This window comes from Elephas maximus, chromosome 14 (genome assembly GCF_024166365.1).
Source record: "Elephas maximus indicus isolate mEleMax1 chromosome 14, mEleMax1 primary haplotype, whole genome shotgun sequence".
Classification (NCBI taxonomy): Eukaryota; Metazoa; Chordata; class Mammalia; order Proboscidea; family Elephantidae; genus Elephas; species Elephas maximus.
This window is the reverse complement of record NC_064832.1, coordinates 30,902,815-30,919,204: the sequence shown is the minus strand read 5'-3', so window position 1 is coordinate 30,919,204 and position 16,390 is coordinate 30,902,815. Positions and strand designations below refer to the sequence as shown.

Genomic DNA, 16,390 nt, shown 5'->3' with positions numbered 1-16,390 from the left:
GACATATATAGAGCACTGAAGGAGAAAAACTGCCAACCAAGGACCCTATATCCAGCAAAACTCTCTCTCAAATATGAAGGTGAAATTAAAACATTTACAGATAAACACAAGCTTAGAGAATTTGCAAAAACCAAACCAAAGCTATAAGAAATACTAAAGGAAATTGGTCAGAAAATCAATAATATCAGATACCTACACAACACAAGGTCACAGAACAGAACATCCTGATATCAATTCTAATAGGGAAATCACAAAAACAAATTAATTTTAAAAAGAAAAAAATGCTCAAAACAGGGAATCATTGAAGTCAATATGTAAAAGATCACAATAATCAAAAAGAAGGACTAATTACAGGAGGCATAGAACTGCCATATGGAGAGGAAAACAAGGCTGTATAGGACAATACAAGTTAGGTTTTTACTTAGAAAAATAGGGGTAAATATTAAGGCAACCACAAAGAGGTCTAACAATTCCATAACTCAAAATAAAAACCAAGAAAAACATAACAACTCAGCAAACATGACTTCAACTACTATGAAAATGAGGAATAAACTGAGAAGAACACATTCTTTTGTGGTTACGAGGAGGGGAAGGAGGGAGGGTGGGAGAGGGTTATTTACTGATTAGTTAGTAGATAAGAACTACTTTAGGTGAAGGGAAGGACAATACTCAATACACGGAAGGTCAGCTCAACTGGACTGGACCAAAAGCAAAGAAATTTCCGGGTAAACTGCTTCGAAAGTCAGTGGAGCAAGGGCGGGGGTTTGGGAACTATGGCTTAAGGGGACTTCTAAGTCAACTGGCAAAATAGTTCTATTATGCTCATAAAAAGACCAGACTTAATGGTCTGACTGAGACTAGAAGAATCCTGGTGGTCATGGTCCCCAAACCTTCTGTTGGCCCAGGACAGGAACCATTCCCGAAGATAACTCATCAGACATGGAATGGACTGGACAATGGGTTGGAGAGAGATGCTGATGAAGAGTGAGCTACTTGTATCAGGTGGACACTTGAGACTGTGTTGGCATCTCCTGTCTGGAGGGGAGATGGGAGGGTAGAGAGGGTTAGAAACTGGCAAAACGGTCAGGAAAGGAGAGATTGGAAGGAGGAAGCGGGCTGACTCATTAGGGGGAAGAGTAAGTGGGAGTATGGAGTAAGGTGTATACAAGCTTACATGTGACAGACTGACTTGATTTGTAAACTTTCACTTAAAGCACAATAAAAATTATTAAAAAAAAAAAGAATTATCAGAAAATCTTGGCTGTCTTTGGGGATTAGTTGTTTTGGACAGACAAGTTTTCTGAACACTTAAAGATTATCTTTAAGAGGGGCATTTTAATTTAACTATGCTTTTAAAAATACATAACATATTTTCTTATTTATTAATCAGACTATAGAATAGAACCTAAGTTTTTCTTTTTTTTACTGTGCTTTAGGTGAAAGTTTATAGCTAATTCCTCAAAAAAATTTATATATTGTTTTGTGACATTAGTTGCAATCCCCACGATGTGACAGCACACTCCCACTTTCCACCCTGGGTTTTCTGTGTCTGTTCAACCAGTTCCTGTCCCTTCCTGCCTTCTCATCCTGCCTCCGGACAGGAGCCACCCATCTGGTCTTGTGTATCTGAATCAACTAAGAAGCACACTCTTCACTAGTATTTTTTGTCTTAGAGTCCTGTCTAATCTTTGTCTGAAGAGTGTGCTTCAGGAATGGTTTCAGTTCTGGGTTAACAGAATGCCTGACAGCCACAGTTTCAGGGATTCCTCCAGTCTCTGTCAGACCATTAAGTCTGGTTATTTTACATGAATTTGAGTTCTGCACCCCACTTTTCTCCTACTCCATCCAGGACTCTCTGTTGTGTTCCCTGTCACAGCAGTCATTGGTGGTAGCCAGGCACCATCTAGTTCTTCTGGTCTCAGGCCGGTGGAGTCTAGTTTATGTGGTCCTTTAGTCTCTTGGGCTAATATTTTCCTTGTGTCTTTGGTTTCCTTCAATCTCCTTTGTTCCAGGTGGGATGGGACCAACTGATGAATCTCAGATGGCTGCTTGCAAGCCTAAGCATTTCTTGACGACTCAGAGTATGATTATCAACATCAGGAAGTGTGAGACGATGAAAATATACCTATAGATGTTACTACTCATAAATATGCCTAACCCTAAAATAACACCAGCGCATTATCACACCAGCTCAAGTCCCAGTCATTATTTTAACATAGATTCATGTATATCAACATACATGAAGCACTTTTCTTGTAAGACACTCCCCCTTATTCTGGAAAAGGTCATCCTCCTCATTATCCATGTTCTTGAGCTCTCTGGCACCATGCAAACACTGTCCCTGTTTTCTGCTAGATTGGACAGGATAGTCTACAGGTGTCTCCCTCAGTATCTGCATTATTCAAGAAGTAGTTCTCTCCATTTCAATAGTTTAAGGAGGATGTCATTTTAGCAATCATCCGACCAGGTTGCATATCTTTCTAGTGCTTGAATCTAACTTCTAACAGAACTTTGAGCAAAAAATTACAGTCTAATATAGTGCCTGGATAACGGATTAACTTCCTGATAATCTGTCTGCTGTTGTATTATTTCATATTCCAAAAAGCAGTGGTAAATAATCGAGGTAAAATAGTCAAGATATGACCCTCACTTCCTCAGGGTGAGCCTGGTAACATGGCAGCAGCCCACTGACTTCCCTTGCAAATTCCAATACTGAAAAAGTCTCTTCTGTCACCCCAAACACTGTAGTTAGCCTTACTGTCTTTGCAGGTAAAATCCCACCCTCATGGGTTACTGAAGTTGAGATAATGATCTCCTATTCCTCCAAAACCAGTCCTGTTCTACCTCCATCTCCACTGTCAATACAGCTGCAGCTTGTAACTCTCTTTGCTGTTTCTAAACATTCCAGCTACTCTTTAGTCCCTCTTTTTTCCTCTCCTCTGTTTGCTGTCACATTTAGCTTTTGAACCAGAAGACAACCTGAGTGGAACAGGAATAACATTCAGATCTTCAGCTCTTTACCGTCCTGCATGTTACTGGGTGTTTCATCCTAAGGGTTGGGATTGTCTGTTTTCCAGGTGGGAACCTTTCTGGAAATTCTAATGGCTCTAAAGGGTTGGCTTCTAGCCAGCCTGGGTTTGGAAGGCATACAAATCTGTAGCTTTAGAATCACCACATATTATCTTGTACTTTTTTATATTATTAATTTATTATTTAAAAAATGAAAAGAAATGAGGTCCCTAGTGGCAAGGGCTTTGTAGAAAACCAAGTTTATAAAACCCATTGCTTATATTATTACTTATAACGGAGCAAAAATGTGAAAGTATATAGTAGATGTTTCCAAGGATAAATACGTTTAAATCTAATTTCCTACTTTCGGGTATAGTCTCCTAAGAATTACCCAAACCACACATATCTAGTTTAAAAAAAATTATTTTTACCTGGAACCCAGGTCAGCGGGGCACAGACAGCATTACTTGCACTAATCCTATGTGCATACTTAATGATTTCTTCAGAGGAGATAGCACCTGAGAAAGGTAAGTGGACAGTGTGACATATTAGTCTGGTAAACATTCAAGTTTGTAAGTGCTGACATCAGAGTTGCCCATCGCATTTAACTTTAAATTATTTCAAAATAAGACACTCTGAGTCACCTACATGTATGCTATACATTTAAGCTGTATCTATTTCCAAAATAAAGAGCAGGATAGTTGTTAAGAAAAATCACCCGGCGTTCGAAAATCTAATCGCTAGACTGGTGTCATAATGCTCAATAATCTTAATTATCAACTATCAATAAACACTATTACTGTTCTGAAAGCAAATGAACACAAATAAACTAGAAGAAAGAGAGTGCTTCATCTCCAAACGACAGCCATGCTATTAGGAAAAAAGGACAGTTCACACACTCCACCACTTAACAGAGGCTTAACATGGCTCTAAGGAGACCAAAGTAGAAAGATGTCCACAATATATTCATTAAGTGAAAAATAGTAAATAATATGTAAACTATAAGTTTTGTTTAAAAATATACATATTGTATTTATTTATATTATTCTTGTTATATGTGTATTTATAGATCCAGAATAAATTGGTTTTGTAAAAAACCAAGTTTAAAAAACCCATGGCCTATATTAAAATATAGGATTCACAGCAAATATTAACAGTAGTTTACCTCTGAGAAGTGAGAACAACTCACTTTTCACTTTATAAACTTCAGGGACAGTTTCAGTGTAACAAGGTGGTGTGTTTAAGTGTATACATGTATAAAATTTTGAAGACTAAAACCAAAACATAACCAGGGTCTGGATTTCGGATAGCCTGCATAGTCACCATTCCTGGACATATGTTTCCTGCCATAGAAGCCCAGCCCATCTCTCAGGGGGACATTAGCTGTTTTTCATCATTTAACAATCAGAAAACAGGTTACCAAAGAAAAAGGAATAGGAAAGTGAAAAAGTCAGTCTGAGATGACTAGATGTAAATCATATCTATGGATCATTAACAGCACGTTAAGGGTTTTTTTTGGGTAACCAAAATTTTAGTTATAACTTCGACTTTAGTATGAAAACTAAAAGATCCAGAAAGGTCCAGGGCAGACCGCTTTTAAATAGTGAAGGAGGACAGGAAGCCACGCAGGGCCTCTGCACCACCGACTGTGCACACGCCCAAAGCCACATCTGTCAGTTCAGACTTCAGGAGGTTCTAGTCCTGCTCTAGTTGTCCAGCAGATGCTCCCTCATTCTGTGTGTCCTGTCTTTCTAGATCCAACTCAATCTGACTTGGTTCCAGCTTGTAGTTTTCTTCCCTTCTCCGTTTTATAAACCCAATTAATTTATAAACAATTCTTGCACATTTGTGTCCACAGCCGTAAGCTGCTTTCTATCACTGCTTCTCATAGCCCAGGAAGGGATGTGACATTTCTACCTCCCTGCCAATGCCGAGCACAGCGCTAGCACACGGTGGACACTTTGTAATGAAAATTTATCACAATCTTTTCAACAGCAGCAAATGATCAACAGTAATACTTAGATCAGTTTCTTGAAACCAAACTTGGATTTTTCAGGTCATCCGGTCTTCCCGTGGTACTAACCTTTTCTTGCTTTTTCTATTGATTTGAGTTTTTCTTTTGCTTGATAAACAGCTGTTGCCTAATTTAAACAACATTAAAAGAAATAGGTTTTATTCTTAACTATATCAAGCATAGGTTCTGGTCTAATTCATAAGATTATTTATCCCACAGGAACAACATGCAAAATTTGAATCTCCACAACTTATTTGTAATGCTCTCGAACACCGCTGGATATCATTTGTATTAGTTGCAATTAATGAAAGAAATGTATTTATGAAATAGTCTTCCATTTATAAATCAGTTGTTAGAAACAATATAAATTGATTCACTAACTTTTTTTCTTTATGTCCTCTGTCATAACATGCAGAAGAGATCTAGACTACATATCATTTTATTCCTGCATCTGGTTCAAAAGTTTGAGGCAATGGGTAGGATAAAATACCTTAAAATAGCCCCTCCCCCTACTCCATTTAAAAGACACATTCTTGGGTAGCTATTCATTTGTATTACCTCCATGCTTAATAACTGCTATCAGGCAACCTCCACCCGCTAAGATACATGTAAGGGTAAAAAAGCTAATAAAGTTAACATACCCACGGAACCTAACCCATTGCCATCAAGTCGATTCCAACTCATACCGACCCTATAGGACAGAGCAGAACCGCCCTATAAGGTTTCCAAAACTGTAAATCTTTATGGAAGCACACTGCCACATCTTTCTCTCGTGGAGCAACTGGTGGGTTCAAGCTACTGACCTTTCAGTTAGCAGCTGACCACTTTAACCGCTGTGCCACCAGGGCTCCTAAAGTTAACATAAAAACCAAAAAACCCAAACCCATTGCCATCGAGTCGATTCCAACTCATAGCGACCCTATAGGACAGAGTAGAACTGCCCCCATATGGTTTCCGAGGAGCGCCTGGTGGATTCAAACTGCTGACCTTTTGGTTAGCAGCCATAGCTCTTAACCACTATGCCACCAGGGTTTCCAAAGTTAATACACGAATATTCTCAACTATAACACAGATTGTGGAGCCAGACAGATCTAGGTATAAATTCCATCTCTGCATTTTTTAGCCTCCTTGGGCAAGTTGGTTACTCATTCAAAGTCTTGGCTTCCTCATCTGTAAACTGGGTAACAGCACTGACCTAATTGTTACAAAGAGTAAGATAATGCATTTGAAGTGCGAAGCGCAGGGCCCATTATTAAAATAGATAATAAATATCTATTATTTAGATAATAAATGTTATTATCTAAACCATAAATTTCAGTTTTATTATGGACTTCACATTCATTTTCTTTGATTCGATTACATTTTTTGAAATCTAAAGAAATAACTCTAAATGCAGAAAGAAAAAAGATTTATCTGCAAGAATGTTCATCAAGGCATTATTTTTAACAGAAAGTTGGAAAACTAAAAGAGGATTTTGTAAAATGCTTAACTTTTAACAAATAGTAGCAGGAAGCCAGTTAGTATCCTGCAATATGTTATAAAATGATTACACCTAAGACTGAAAGGAAATACACCAAGCTGCTAATAGTGGCTATCTTTGAGCACTGGGACCAACGGCACTTTTTTTTTCTTTTCTTCCTATTCTTTTGCATTTTTCTGAATTTCTTTTGATAAGCAAACATTAGTTTCACAAAGAAAAGCAGATTTTGTTATAAATACATTTTCAAAAAGGACTGACTTGGGATTGTTCTTTAGCAGGGGTGGTTAATTTACCCTGAACTACGCAGGCGTCTACTTGCCCCACGGAGCCCATTTTAACACAGTCTTGAAGAGGTTCGTAAGGGATAAGCCTGCCAACAATGTCTGGTCTACATAAGAATCAAACTCCGTTGTTTCTGCAATACCGCCATCTAACAATTACATCAGGTAGTATTTAGGGAAATAACTGGGCAAATAATGACCAATCAATTGCCTATTTGTAGCAGTAGCCATGAACAACAACAAAAATACAGACCTTCACATCTACCCAACTCTCACCTTCTTCAGGATTGAAGAGTAAATAAATTAATGTGAATTTTAATCAATTTATAACTGTTAGGTATTTTCCTGATTTCAAAATATCTTTAAAATTGAAGTAAAGATTTAGCCTATTAATAACAGAAACACATATGAAACCAGGATACAAGCGGAACACCCCACTTCTAGAATTCAATACTGTAAAATAGTTAAATAAGGAAAATGTGGCTCAAAAGAAGTAGAGTATTTTAAAAGTAAAAAAAAGGTAATGGACAATGCCTTTTCACTCAGATGACGGTGCCATTTTTCGATTGCCAAGTTCAAGTTTTCAACCACCTCAAAACACTGACAGAAGATTTATTTTTCAGAAACAGATCAAACAATACCCTTTCACCTTAGGGACTTAACAGCCTCTGTTGACTTACCAGTATTTGTTCTGCTTCCTTTAGTTGTTTCTGTAGTTGCTGAATATCACTGTCTCTCTTCTCTACTTCTTTTTCTAAAACTTGCATTTCATGATGGATTTTCCCCTGGTTAAGAGCCAATTTCATTAGGTCTTGAAATTCCCCATCTCTGTGAATTAACAACTCCAGTATCTGTCAGATGATAGTTGATTAAATTACTGAAAAGCTACATTTCAATGAGACAGAGAATTTACATTTGAATTCGCTATTCTATAAAATTTTAACATTCTTCACAATAACATACCTAATCCTTATAAAACAAAACTCACTGCTGTCAAGTTGATTCTGGCTTACACTGACCCTACAGGACAGAGTAGAACTGCCCTATAGAGCATCCAAGGCTGTAATCTTTACGGAAACAGACTGCCACATCTTTCTCCTGTGGAGCAGCTGATGGGTTTGAACCACCAACCTTTTGGTTAGCCACTGAGCACTTTAACCACTGCATCACCAGGGCTCCTCTAAAATAGCCTACCTACAGTTATTTTGGAAAATGGCTACTTTTTCTATCATGTGCTATCTTTTCTTACAAAACAAAACAAACTCGTCTTTCAGAACTAGCCATATGCCACAATGTGCAGATGTATTCATTTCCCACGAAAGACAAAATTTATCCTTAGAAGTATACTGGCATGGAGTTTCCCCCAAAGTTTGGTACTTGAGATGACTGTAGGTGGTACTATGAACTTTAAATAACTTGTACACAAAACCAGTGATTTTGAGAGGCAGGCACAAGGCGGCAGATTAGACAGATGCTTCTGGCAAGCTCTTTTACAACAAACACCAAAAAAAACAAGTGAAACGAATATATTTATGACAAGTTAGGAGCTCTGAACATCCAAGGCAAGGTTAGAAAATGAACTGAGGGGTAGGGGGAGAAAGAGATGGTTCAGAAACGGAGAAGAGTCACTGGACCTGAATTGCGAAGCCCTCAGGCACCATTCCCAGGAGCGGCTGCAGCGGGTTGGTACAAGCATTTGGCCGCAGTTTCCTCAGGGAGAAATAGCCAGCTACACAGCCTACTCACACCTCTGGAACCAGAAAAGAACAGCGCTCTCCGCAAAAGCTAAGTACTTGCGTATATTTTACCACACCCCTGGCCCCAAGCCAGCTTCAGCGGCTGTTCATTTCCCTGGCACCAAGATAGGCCCCGTTGAGCACCTAGAGCCATCCTCCTGGCCTTGGAGAAGGAATAAATTTGCAATTGGGGGAAAAGATAATTTGTCAGATCTGCTAACTGGGAAAGCTCAGGACAGAGGCAGCTCCTGTCCAGGCATAAACGGTCCAGGGACTTTTGAGTACCTTTCCCCTCTGCATGGACCTATGTGGGCCTGTTTCAGGAGAATAGGCCCTTGCTGGCAGACTGCAACTGTTTCAGCTTTACAGTGGAAAGGTGGATGTTTGATGTTTGACACTGACTTGCCTATTAAACAGGGTCTTCACCTACCCACATCAAGGGCCTAAGGACTGGTGGCTCCACTCAGGTCACCCAGCCACCCACGACAGGGATGCAAGGATAATTGGAACCTCCCAGTCCTTACAACCAAAGACTTTGGGTGCCCATGGTCTGTCTGCAGAACCCACCCACCTGTACGCTCTAGGGAACATGGACATGCTTTCCTCAGGGACACTTAGGAGATGATTCTCAGCCCCCTGCCTTGTTCAGAGCGTGATCTCCTGCTGCAATCAGATACTGGTACCTACACCAATCACCCCTGCCCCTCTAAGACTGTAGGACAGAGCCTGTACCACACACTTGATGATCAGCTACCTGGAAACCTGACTTTAAAAGAAAGTCACCAAGACATATTATAATCAAACTTGCCAAAACCAGATAAGAGAATTTCAAGAGCTGCTAGGGATAAACAAAAAGTCACTTACAAAGCAGAGTCAATAAGAATAAGCTCAGACCACTCAGCAGAAACCATGGAGGCAAGAAGGCAATGGGATGACTTATATAAAAAATTGAGGGAAAAAAATTGCAAGCCAAGAATCATATATCCAGCAAAACTGTCTCTCAAATATGAAGGTGAAATTAGGACATTTCCAGATTAACAGAAGTTTAAGGAATTCCTAAAAAACAAACCAAAACTACAAGAAATACTTAAAGGGAGTTCTTTGGTTAGAAAATCAATACTATCAGGTATCAATCCAAGACTAGAACACTGGGCAGAGCAATCAAAAATCAACCCAGACAGGGAAATCGGAAAAATAAATCAAGATAAAAAAAAGTTCAAAACAGGGAAACAGCGATATCATTATTTAAAAGAACACAACATTACAACAATAAAGAGGGACTAAGAAATATACTCATAGAGCTTCCATATGGAGAGGAAGACAAGGCGATAAAAAGAAATAAAAGTTAGGTTTAAATTTAGAAAAATAGGGGTAAATAATAAGGTATCCACAAAGGAGACAAACTATCCTACACATCAAAATAAAATACAAGAAAAAAAGAGAGACTCAGCAGAAACAAAATCAATAACAATAAATATGAGGAAAGGACAATATATAAAGATAATCTACTCAGCACATAAAATTAAGTGGGAAAAAGAAAGTGTCAGCAACACACAAAAAAAGACTTCGAAATGACAGCAATAAATTCCTACCTATCCGTAATAATGCTGAATGTAAATAGACTAAACGCACCAATAAAGAGACAGAGAGTGACAGAACGGATTAAAAAACACCATCTGTCTATATGCTGCCTACAAGAGACACACCTTAAAGAGACACAAATAAACTAAAACTCAAGGGATGGAAAAAAATATATCAAGCAAACCACTATCAAAAAAGAGCAGGAGTGGCAATATTAATTTCTGACAAAATAGACTTTAAAGTTAAATCCATCAGAAAGGATACGGAAGAACACTATGTAATGATTAAAGGGACAATATACCAAGAAGTTATAACCATCGTAAATATTTATGCACCCAATGACAGGGCTACAAGATACATAAAACAAGCTCTAACAGCACTGAAAAGTGAGACAGACAGCTCCACAATAATAGTAGGAGACTTCAACACACCACTTTCAGTGAAGGACAGGAGATCCAGAAAGAAGCTCAATAAAGACATGGAAGATCTAAATGCCACGATCAAGCAACTTGACCTCATAGACATATACAGAACACTCCACCCAACAGCAGCCAAGTGTATGTTCTTTTCTAGTGCATGTGGGATTTTTAAGAATAGACCACATATTAGGTCATAAAGCAAGACTTATCAGAATCCAAAACACTGAAATATTACGAAGCATCTTCTCTGACCACAAGGCCATAAAAGTAGAAATCAATAACAGAAAAAGCAGAGAGAAGAAATCAAACACTCGGAAACTGAACAATACCATGCTTGAAAAAGACTGGATTAGAAAAACAATGTAATCCATCATATAAATAAAACCAAAGACAAGAATCACATGATTTTATCAATTGATGCAGAAAAGGCATTTGACAAAGTTCAACACCCGTTCACGATAAAAACTCTCAGCAAAATAGGAACAGAAGGAAAATTCCTTGGCATAATAAAGGGCATTTATACAAAGAGTTTGGAATCAACTCGATGGCAGTGAGTATACAAAGCCAATAGCCAACATCATCCTAAATGGAGAGAGCCTTAAAGCATTCCCCTTGAGAATGGGAACCAGACAAGGATGCCCTTTATCACCATGCTTATTCAACATTGTGCTGGAGGTCCTAGCCAGAGCAATTAGGCTAGATAAAGAAATAAAGAGTATCCAGATTGGTAAGGAAGAAGTAATAGTATTTCTATTTGCAGATGACATGATCTTATACACAGAAAACACTAAGGAATCCTCAAGAAAGCTACTAAACGAATAGAAGAGCTCAGCAGAGTATTAGGATAAAAGACAAACATACAAAAATCAGTTGGATTCCTCTACACAAACACAAAGAACATCGAAGAGGAAATCACCAAATCAACACCATTTACAGTAGCCCCCAAGAAGATATAACACTTACGAATAAATCTTACCAGAGATGTAAAAGACTTACACAAAGAAAACTACAAAACACTTCTGCAAGAAACCAAAAGCGACCTACATAAGTGGGAAAACATACCTTGCTCATGGACAGAAAGACTTAACATTATAATAATGTCTATTCTACCAAAAGCGATCTATAGGTTTAATGCAATTCTGATCCAAATTCCAGTGACATTTTTTGATGAGATGGAGAAACAAATCACCAACTTCATATGGAACGGAAAGAGACCCCGGATAAGTAAAGCATTACTGAAAAAGAAGAACAAAGTGGGAGGGCTCACTCTACCTGATTTTAGAACCCATTATACCACCACAGTAGTCAAAACAGCCTGGTACTGGTACAACAACAGATAGATAGACCAATGGAACAGAACTGAGAATCCAGACAAAAATCCATCCACATATGAGGAACTGGTATTTGACAAAGGCCCCAAAACAGTTACATGGGGAAAAGACAGTCTTTTTAACAAATGGTGCTGGCATAACTGGATATCCATCTGCAAAAAAGTGAAAGAAGACTCATACCTCACACCAGACACAAAAAGGAACTCAAAATGGATCAAAGACCTAAATATAAAATCTGAAACGATAAAGATCATGGGAAAAAAAAATAGGGACAACATCAGGTGCCCTAATACATGGCATAAACAGTATACAAAACATTACTAACAATGCTGAAGAAAAACTAGATAACTGGGAGTTCCTAAAAATCAAACACCTATGCTCATCCAAAGACTTCACCAAAAGAGTAAAAAGATTATCTACAGACTGGGAAAAAGTTTTTTGCCATGACGTTTCAGATTAGTGCCTGATCTCTAAAATCTACATGATACTGCAAAAACTCAACTACAAAAAGACAAATAACCCAATTAAAAAATGGGCAAAAGATTTGAACAGACACTTCACTAAAGAAGACATTCAGGTAGCTAACAGATATATGAGGTAATGCTCACGATCATTAGCCATTAGAGAAATGCAAATCAAAACTACAGTGAGATTCCATCTTACTTCAACAAGGCTGGCATTGCAGTGATGAATCTGTGAAACATTTTATAACATGGAGGAATCTAGAAGGCATTATGCTGAATGAAATCAGGCAGTTGCAAAAGGACAAATATTGCATAAGGCCACTATTATAAGAATTCCAGAAATAGTTTAAACAGAGAAGAAAATATTCTTTGATGGTTATGAGATGGGGTAGGGAGGGCGGGAGGGTGAGAGAGAGGTATTCGCTAATTAAATAGTAGATAAGAACTACTTTAGGTGACTGGAAAGACAACACACAATACAGGGGAGGTCAGCACAACTGGACTAAAGCAAAAGCAAAGAAGTTTCCTGAATAAACTGAATGCTTCAAAGGCCAGTGTAGCAGGGGCGGGAGTTTGGGGACCACGGTTTCAGGGGACATCTAAATCAACTGGCATAATAAAATCTATTAAGTAAACACTCTGCATCCCACTTTCGAGAGTAGCACCTGGGGTCTTAAACGGTAGCAAGTGGCCATCTAAGATGCATCAATTGGTCTCAACCCACCTGAAGCAAAGAAGAATGAAGAACACCAAGGACACAAGGTAATTATGAGCCCAAGAGACAGAAAGGGCCATGTAAACTAGAGACTGTATCAGCCTGAGACTAGAAGAACTAGATGGTGCCCGGCTACAACCGATGACTGCCCCGAGAGGGAACACAACAGAGAACCCCTGAGGGAGCTGGACAGCAATGGGATGCAGACCCCAAATTCTCATAAAAAAGCAGACTTAATGGTCTGACTGAGACTAGAAGGACCCCTGTGGTCATGGCTTTCAGACCTTCTGTTGGCCCAGGATAGGAACCATTCCCAAAGCCAACTCTTCAGACAGGGATTGGACTGGACAATGGGATGGAGAGGGATGCTGGTGAGGAGTGAGGTTCTTGGATCATGTGGACACTTGAGACTATGTTGGCGTCTCCTATCTGGAGGGGAGCTGAGAAGGTAGAAGGGGTTAGAAGTTGGTGGAATGGACACGAAAAGAAGAGAGTGGAGGGAGGGAGTGGGCTGTGCATTAGGAGGAGAGTAACTGGGAGTATTTAGCAAGGTGTATATAAGTTTTTGTGTGAGAGACTGACTTGATTTGTAAACTTTCGCTTAAAGCAAAATGAAAATTTAAAAAAAACCCAGTGATTTCACGCATTAGTATTGCTTAGGATGAAGGGGTTCTAAAAACAGGAGTAATTTCAAAAAACAGTAAATCAATAAATAGGCGGTATGAATATATGGCAAAAAACTATGAAGGTTAAAATACAAAGCCTGGGGTTCAAATCTCTATTCTTTTACTTATGAGCAGAGTGACACAGGGAAAGCTACCTGACTTCTCTGAACCCACTTTCTCAGCAGGAAAAGGGATACGGTAATAGTACCTATTGCCTAAGGTTGTGGTGAGGTTTCATGATATAATACATGTTGAGTATGAACGGGAAGAACTCACCACCCGACCACAGAACGCACATGTAGTCTGAATACTCTTACTTTACTGTGCTAAGTAGGTAATATTTCATAAAGGAAACCACAGTCAAAATCCAGAATCAATTTTAAAAGTATTTTAAGAAATTTGGTAAACTAAAAAAACACACACATCCTTAAGTTCCTTTTGACATGAAATTCCTCTAATTTTTACAGTACTTCTCCTCATACATTAGACAAGACAGCTACAACCACCACCCTCACATTAAGAATTTTATTTTAATGACATATGCATCAAGGGTCTAATCTCTAAAATCTACAGAACACTTCAACACCTCAACAACAGAAAGACAAATAACCCAATTAAAAAATGGGCAAAGGATATGAACAGACACTTCACCAAAGAAGACATTCAGGTGGAGACGAGATACATGAAGAAATGTTCATGATCATTAGCCATTAGAGAAATGCAAATCAAAACTACAACGAGATTCCATCTCACCCCAACATTACTGCCACGAATCAAGAAAAAAAATGCTGGAGAGGTTGCGGGGAGCTTGGAACTCTTATGCACTGCTGGTGGGAATGCAAAATGGTACTACCACTATGGAAAGTGATATGGCACTTTCTCAAACACTAGAAACTGAAATACCATAATACCCACCAATCCCACTCCTAGGAATATATCCTAGAGAAATAAGAGCCGTCACACAAACAGGCATATACACACCCATGTTCACTGCAGCTTTATTCACAACAGCAAAAAGATGGAAACAAACTAAATGCCCATCAATAGATGAAGGGATTAACAAATTATGGTACATATACACCATGGAATACTACACAACGATAAAAAAAAAATGATGAATCAGTGAAACATCTCATAACATGGATGAATCCGGAGGGCATTATGCTGAGTAAAATAAGTCAATCACAAGGGGACAAATATTGTATGAAACCACTATTATAAAAACCCAAGAAAAACATTTACAAGCAGAAAAAAAAACCATCTCTGATGGTTACGAGGGAGGGGAGGAGTGGGAAAGGTAAATTACTAACTAGATGGCAGACAACTGTTAACTTTGATGGAGCCCTGGTGACATGATGGGTTAAGAGCTCAGCTTCTAACCAAAAGGTCCACAGTCTGAATCCAACAGCTGCTCCTTGGAAACCCTATGGGGCAGTTCTCCTCTGTCCCTATAGAGTTGCTGTGAGTCAGAATCGACTTGACAGCAATGGGTATGGGTTAACTTTGGTGAAGGGAAAGACAACACACAATATAGGGGAAGTCAGCACAACATGACCAAGGCAACATCATAGAAGCTTCCTAGACATATCCAAACACCTTCAGGGACTGATTACTGGGGCTGAGGGCTGGGGACAATGGTCTCGGGGTACATCTACGTCAATCGGCATATTTCATAAAGAAAATGTTCTACATCCTACTTCAGTGAGTAGAGTTTGGGGTCCTAAAAGCTTGTGAGCAGCCATCTAAGATACAACTATTTGTCCCAGCAGGTTCGGAGCAAAGAGAATGAAGAAAACCAAAGACCTAAGAAAAATATTAATCTGAAGGACTAAGGGGCTACATGAACTACAGCCTGCACCAGCCTAAGGCCAGAAGAAGCAGATGGGACCACAATAGAGAGTCCTAGGCAGAGCAGAAGAAAATGTAGAAGAAAATTCAAATTAACAACAACAACAAAGACCAGACTTACTGGTCTGACAGAGACTGGAGGAACCCCTGCTGACTCAGAGCTGAAGCCACTCCTGAAGTCCACCTTTCAACCAAAGATTAGACAGGCCTATAAAACAAATAGTGACACATGTGAGGAAGATCCTTCTTAGTTCAATCAAGTATAGGAGACCAAATGGGCAACACTTGCCCAAAAGCAAAGACCAGATGGCAGGAAGGGACAGGAAAGCTAGATGAATAGACACAGAGAACCCAGGGTGGAAAGGGAAAGGGGGAGAGTGCTGACATATTGTCGGGATTGCAACTAATGTCACAAAACAATTTGTGTGCAAAATTTTTCAATGAAAAACTAATTTGCACTGTAAACTTTCACCTAAGACACAATAAAATTAATATATAAAAGAATTTTATTTAAAATAACAAGAGAGCTTTTTCTGTTAAAAGTGTATCCTATTTGTTTAAAAGACCTATTCAAAACCAAAACCAAACCCGTTGCTGTCGAGTTGATTAAACAGACCTACCTTCCCCATTTTTCCTAAATTACAGGAGGAAAAAGCTAAGTTTTCATTTTCCATAAAAACTATATTAAAAGTTACTAAAATGAAAAACACATATTAGTTCCATAACAATTTTCAAGAAGTTAATTTGACCAAATTTGTACACTACCACACAGTAATAAAAGGTTTTGTTTGGATTTTATTGTTCAGGAGAGAAGAAGTCTCAAGACCCAGGTTCCAGTTCCAGCTGA

The 16,390-nt window shown here is 38.8% G+C and overlaps 1 protein-coding gene across 2 annotated transcripts in view; it reads right to left on the bottom strand.

Moving 5' to 3' along the window:
• MED4 (mediator complex subunit 4) overlaps positions 1-16,390 on the bottom strand; it is a 34,350-nt gene that overhangs the window by 7,238 nt on the left and 10,722 nt on the right. For both annotated transcript variants that reach the window (XM_049853106.1, XM_049853107.1), the window contains exons 3-5: positions 7,465-7,635; positions 5,093-5,150; positions 3,441-3,527 (exon numbers count right to left, since the gene is read on the bottom strand). In XM_049853106.1, coding sequence (XP_049709063.1) covers positions 3,441-3,527; positions 5,093-5,150; positions 7,465-7,635 — 316 coding nt within the window. The remainder of the gene's footprint in view (positions 1-3,440; positions 3,528-5,092; positions 5,151-7,464; positions 7,636-16,390) is intronic.